We start from the raw sequence: 6,059 nt of genomic DNA on the forward strand, positions 1-6,059 counted from the left end.
CCGACCGGAAATGCATTCGCTGCAGCGGGCCAGAGATCAATGGTCGAATCGTCGCCATCGAAGGCGGCCTAAATCATCGTGCGGGCCGGCAGGCCAAATGACGCTGGTTTCGCCATTCGCCCCCGTCGAGTAGGCCGACCCGAGTACGTGTGCGTCCCACGCGTCCCCTGGCGCTACCGGAAGTGGCGGCGAAAGGCGAGCAAACATGGCCAAGCACCACCGGATACCGACGCTGGCGGAGAACGTCAACCGTTCGCCGCGGCTCAGCTACCTGTCGTCCCATTCGCAGTCGGCCTCGTTCATGAGCGAAACGGGCGAAATCACCGAGCTGATGGCGCTCGATGAGGCGGAAACTCTGCTCGTCGATCGGGCGGCCGGATCCACGGTGCCGGTCATCAGCGGCGGAAGCGGTGGCTCTGCACTCTGCGGGAGCTACGGGAGCTACACGGGCGGACCGCTGGCTGGCCAACTCACTCCCGGTGGCCGGCTGCTGGCGGGAGGTGTCGGAACTGCTGGAATGGCCGGGTTGGCTGGTCTGAACGGGGGCGGGCTGAGTCCGGGCGGCGTCGGCAGCTACGGGGATGGCAGCGAGCGGTTCGAGGAGCTCGGGATCAGCTTTAACGAGCAGCTGTTCGGAGCCGGTGCCGGTCGGCTGGCGATGGCCGGCTCACCCGCCGTCACGATCGTCGAGATGGCTGGCGGACGGATGGCTCAGCGGCAGAAGAACTTTAAGCGCAAATCGAACGCCACGGCAGCCATCGTGACTTCCGGTGAGCAGACCTCGTTGAACGCCATCGGTGAGTGCGATTCCCTGTTGCGATTGACGTTGGGGCCGTGTCAGCATTCGTTTGTTCAATGTTTCTTTGAAAAATACGTTTAATTTCATTAGATTTTATTTATTATTCATTCAATATTCAGTTCTTGAGGAGTTCAACACCTTTTCGACTGGCATATTATTTTAAATGTGTAGGAAGCTGTATGGCAGCAACATACGACTCAGTTCTCAAGATAAAAATCCGTAAAGGTTACTTGATCTGTAACAAAATTACAAAAGTAGTGTCCTTTATGCTTTTGCGTGGCATTTCAATTCTTCTGCCCCCATTTGGACCGCCCTAAATCTGGCCTTTTGATGGTTTTTGTCAAACTTCGCAAACGAATCCTAATTAAAAAAGCCACTAACTAAACCAAAGTATCGAAGGGCTACCTTTGGAACTGAAAATGAACATCCTCTTTTTGGGTTTCATTTGTGGTACCTGGGACGTTCGTTTTGCGTGGTGACCCAGGAATCGATCGAGAAAAGTTTGGCGATCCGTTTGGCGCAACTTTAATTGAAAGTAAACAATCGCACCGAGAGGCCGTGAAGGGTGGCGCTTCTTCGAAGTCCTGTGACGTCTGAGCCACTTTACACCAGTACTGTTGACGGAAGTGTTCCGCGTCGGTTCACGTTTGTGGTGGGCCTTATTTTGGCCAGACTGTGGTTCACACGGCAAATTATTTCTTTCCGTCAAGAAGAAAGCCAAGTTTTGTACAGTCTAATGTAACGCAAACAGTTGCGCTGCGTGTGACACGTGGAAAACATCAAATTAATGCAACGCTTTAGCGAAAAGTCCTTCACCGAAGCATCATTAACTCATGCACTTCTCCTGTCTAATTTTCCATGCATTTCCGGAAAACAAAAAAATATCTCCCTGAACCTGGACGGTACCTGTTGCCTGCTCTGCATGCCCTGCCCAAAACAGGCCTACAGCTGTCGGTGGACCGCGGTGGACCACAGGAGTGGGGCGAGGCAACCCGGAGCTACGTCAAGGCCCAGCGACGCCACGCCGGACGGGCGACCTTCCAGGGCCAGGTGTACAACTTTCTCGAGCGCCCGGTCGGCTACAAGTGCTTTATTTACCATATGTCTGTGTAAGTACCGAGTGAGCATTAGAAAATATCACCACTTCCGCTTCCGGCCCGGTCGGTTATTTTCGGAAAGTTAATTGAATGTTTTGGTGATTTATTTTGAGTTTTTAAAGCACGCCTTTCCCATTTATACTTTCGAATCGAAACCGTAACTACCCGCGGCAAGTCGGCTCGCGACCTAGACCCACTTTCGGTTTTCCCGACTGCCACGGATAGCGTACCGTGACCTCACGTGCATTTCCGGGCACACCGGAGCAGTGACATCTGTTTCCGGATCGGAGCGCTCAACGGCGAACCATAAACTCCGTCGCTGTGACTCTCTGCCTGTGCCGTTATTGATTGTTTTAAATATTCACCAACTTCGCCCGGTCTCTCGGAAATTTATTGTCTCCAACCGTGCTACGTATGAGTGTGTGTGTGTGTGTGTGTGGGGTGGCTGTACACAAGTTTGTGCCGTCGGTGTAACGTCGATTATCGGCAGGACCATCGGACGGCTCTGTAGGTCAGCCGGTTGACCAGGAAGTGCAGCACGGTCGGTCGGATCACCAGTTGAATGGAAGTCGGGATCCAACAGGGCCGCAGACAGCCAGGTGCCCCCGCACAGCCGGTGGTCTTGGACCTTAATTACAGTCGGGCCCCATTCCGTCGGGTTGAAGGTTTATTTAATCGATTTACATCGTACCGTCGCAACCGGAACAGCCCAGGATCCAGTGCCTTTGTGGTCGTCGCCAGTTGGTACACCTGTAAGCTCGGAAGATCGGAAGCTCTTCTGGGCTGCTTGCAAATCGTGAATGAGCTCATCGTACAACCCTTCGTTGGTCATGTGGTGTTTCTTTTCTCCACGCTCCCGGTGCGATATGGATTTTTATTGGACCATTATGGGTGCAATCTTGCCAACTGATTGCGAATGCGATTGTGCCCGGTACTTAGGAACGCACCGGCAGGACTCTGCCCTTGACGGCTGTTGCAGTTTTCTCCATTGTCAGCCATGGAACGCCATGGGCGTAGATGTTTTCTGCCCATAAAAATGGGTCGTTTGTAATCCACTGTAGATTAGAATTATTGATTTACTATAAGCGTTTTCTAGGTTGGATTATTTATTCGTGTTACGCAGTAACTCACGTCTTTTAGCTTTATCATACTAAACATATCGAAAGCTCGCTGTGGGGAAACTTGTGTCAATATAAAAATGTTACATTGCCAAAATGTGTCTAAATCTTTGGTACAAACTTCTATTAGTCATACATTTTAGCATATCGTACATTGCGTTGAAATAAAATGGAATTTAGTGCACGGACAACTGAGTAAAGCCGTCTAAAGCCGGATCTGTATCGTGGCATCAAATAGGATGTCCCAAAAATATCGTAAATTTTTAGTAAATTATAAAACAATTAGCAGGTAATGGAAACCAAACATCTTGTTAACTACTACTACTGAGTAATTAAGGAAGAATTAACATCGATTGCTCAATAAACTGATCTGTTCGATGGACTATAAAACAGCCTCTGGTTCCAGTGGAGAGTTTGCAGGTTGTTTTGTCGAATTCTAGCGCATATAACATTGAATGCTATTTTCATGCACTGTATTTTCTATGTGCCGCCCGAACCCATTCAGAGCATAAAAATAGTGTCGAATGAAAAAACCCACGGAACGTGGTTCAATTTGGCACTTGATGCCGGCTTCGAGATGCGTTAATTATTAACGAAGACACACATTTGTTTCACTTTTACGCCATCCATCACTCTACCGAGCCCTGCGGAACGGAGGGGTCCGTTCGGTTACAGGACTTCCGTTCCCGTTCTGGCCCTTTCTGGAGGGGAACGAACGACAGCAGCGTGCGAGAAAACACAACGGCAGACCGTGAAAAACAAATACAAACGTCTGGTTCGGTTTCTTCGGGGAGGAGGTCCCGTTTACAACCCACACGGCACGGCACGGTACGGCACGGCACGGCGTCAGGAAATGTAGCGCCAGTTTCGGTTTCCGGTCCCGGTCGCTCGGAGCGGGGCCGCCGTAATTGGGTCACAGGGATATGAATAATTGTCACGCCAAGGTCCCAGGCCACCGCCAAGGACCGGAGACCGAACCGGGAAGCCGTGCGCGCGGTGCACGGATATGCAACGACGTTTGTGGAAATGTCGCTTTTTTATTAGTTTCTGTTTCTTTATTGCGTCTGATTTCGTACGTTTCGACCGGGTGTCGGCGGCCGGCTCGAGCTCCTCCTTTTGTCGCGCCTCCCGCGCGCGCGATTCCGGCGTTTTATGGTGCCGATAGAGGCGGCCGACGGCACATAATGTGGGCTCATAAAAGCGAGGCAACATTCCGAGGTGCGCATTATTTTGTGCAAAAGGTGTGCAGGTGATGGCCGTTTTGTTTTTTTTTGTCCACCTTTCCGTTCATTTGGGTCCCACAAGGCTTTCTCCACGTGTTCCGCGCCCGATACACGGCACCGCGGCTTTTATGGCTTTCTTTGTTCTTTCGTGGCTACGCTTCTTTCTTACCGTTCAAGATTCGGGCTTCGGGTCGTTTGATTTCCTTTCTTTTCCTTAGTCCTTGTTACGCTCCACCATGCTTTGTGAGCCGGAAACGGTCATCGTGTTACGGTTTTTTGAAAATTAATCATGCACATTGGAATCGCAAAACATTATCGAAAGGTTTCAATATTAATTAAAATCGATGAACGCTGCATAATTAATAAGAATCGAACAATGGCTGCAAATTCAATGCTTAATTCCTTACGTTTTTTCAGCGGCACGGCAGCCTGTGTAATGAATTCCCATCACAGCTGTCGTCAGTTGCCAGCTCAGCGCGCTGTCATGTTGCTGCCACCCGAAACATAATATCATCGGCGTTTGATCAATAATTCCCCGCTCGGCATTAACCGTTTGGGGTGGGCACTCATGCTTTGACGGATCTGTATCTCGTTTGAAAAAAGGGACCGACCGGTTCGATTGTTTGCCGCGCAAGTTACGGCCGTTGCGAGCGAATTTAAATTATGCACCGTGGGCCGCCGGAAGTGTTATTGGATTAATTAAAGTAATCGTTGTTTAATGGACGCGTAACGCGCCCAATGGGACGGGAAAAGCCTCTTCGGTCAATATTTCAGGCATCCACCATTTGTCACGGCCAACACGGCCGGCCAACTGCATCACCGTTGCAATCTCCGTCCGAGTGGCATTTCAGGGTGCCGGTGGATCCGGCCGGACCAGGAAGGATTAGGAACATAAAATTAAATGACCACACCATGTGGGATGATCGTGGGCGACCGAGTCCTGGCTTGAGACTGCCTGGCCTCCCGGGACTGCCGTTGACGGTGGGGGGCAGATTCGGTGCAGTGAGTTGCGTGTGCAGTTCCGTGCTCCGTTACCTTTCAACGAGCGAGGAGTACGGATTTTACGTGCAGCAGCTTATTGTGTCGAAAGTAGCTCGTAATTTTAACACTCAAAGTATTTAGTTGAAGAGTTGAACCTGTACGCTATACGTATTTATCTTCGGATATGCCTTAGCATATTTAAATATGTTCATCTACTACACTCTGTCATCTTTCTATAGCCGCACCCAAGCTTTACGCACTTCGCCATGTTTGCAACGTATTTTTTTAGTAAGGACAATTTTAGTGTGATTGTTTTGGTAAAAAATCAAGTAATATTGCTTGCTTTTGATAGCGTGTGTGCAGCATTTGTCAAAAATAGTATAAGTAAATTTCGTGGCTGTCATCTTTCCATAGCCGCACTTTGAGTTTTGCTTCCGAGAGTAGTTTTCATAACGAGTTTTGCAAGCAAATTACTTAAATATGCCAAAAGGAAGTGTTCTAAGTGAAAAAGAAAATGGATTGATAGAGGCATATAGGCTGGAGGGTGTTGCTATTCGAGAAATGGCTCGATGAATAAAGAGATCCGATAAAGCGATCCGTAATTATTTAACTGACTGCCTGCTTTGAGCTGCAAAACTGAGCTGAGCTGAGAACTGTACTTAGGCGAGAACAGTACTGTACTAACTTGACGTCATGCTATTCTGGCCCTGGCTTGATGACTCACTCTAGCCAAGCGCGATCGGGTTTCGTCTAAGACGCTTCCGTTGCCTGATCGTATTCGCTGTTGATTTCGCGTCGCCGTCGTCGTTCAATTGCTGTGTCCCGTCTAGACTGCTTTCTT

General features: G+C 49.5%; 1 protein-coding gene across 1 annotated transcript; it reads left to right on the forward strand.

Moving 5' to 3' along the window:
• The first annotated feature begins 205 nt into the window (after positions 1-205).
• Positions 206-1,912, forward strand: LOC128269104 (uncharacterized). The gene is made up of 2 exons (XM_053006465.1): positions 206-797; positions 1,740-1,912. Exons 1-2 carry the CDS (start codon positions 206-208, stop codon positions 1,910-1,912), a joined length of 765 nt encoding a protein of 254 aa, XP_052862425.1.
• Positions 1,913-6,059: the final 4,147 nt, after the last annotated feature.

The sequence above is a fragment of the Anopheles cruzii genome, chromosome 2 (genome assembly GCF_943734635.1).
Source record: "Anopheles cruzii chromosome 2, idAnoCruzAS_RS32_06, whole genome shotgun sequence".
NCBI lineage: Eukaryota > Metazoa > Arthropoda > Insecta > Diptera > Culicidae > Anopheles > Anopheles cruzii.

Coding starts and splice junctions, on each gene's coding strand:
- LOC128269104 (XM_053006465.1), top strand. CDS start 206: ATGGCCAAGCACCACCGGATACCGACGCTGGCGGAGAACGTCAACCGT. Junction 798..1,739: donor GACCTCGTTGAACGCCATCG/GTGAGTGCGATT, acceptor TGCCCAAAACAG/GCCTACAGCTGTCGGTGGAC.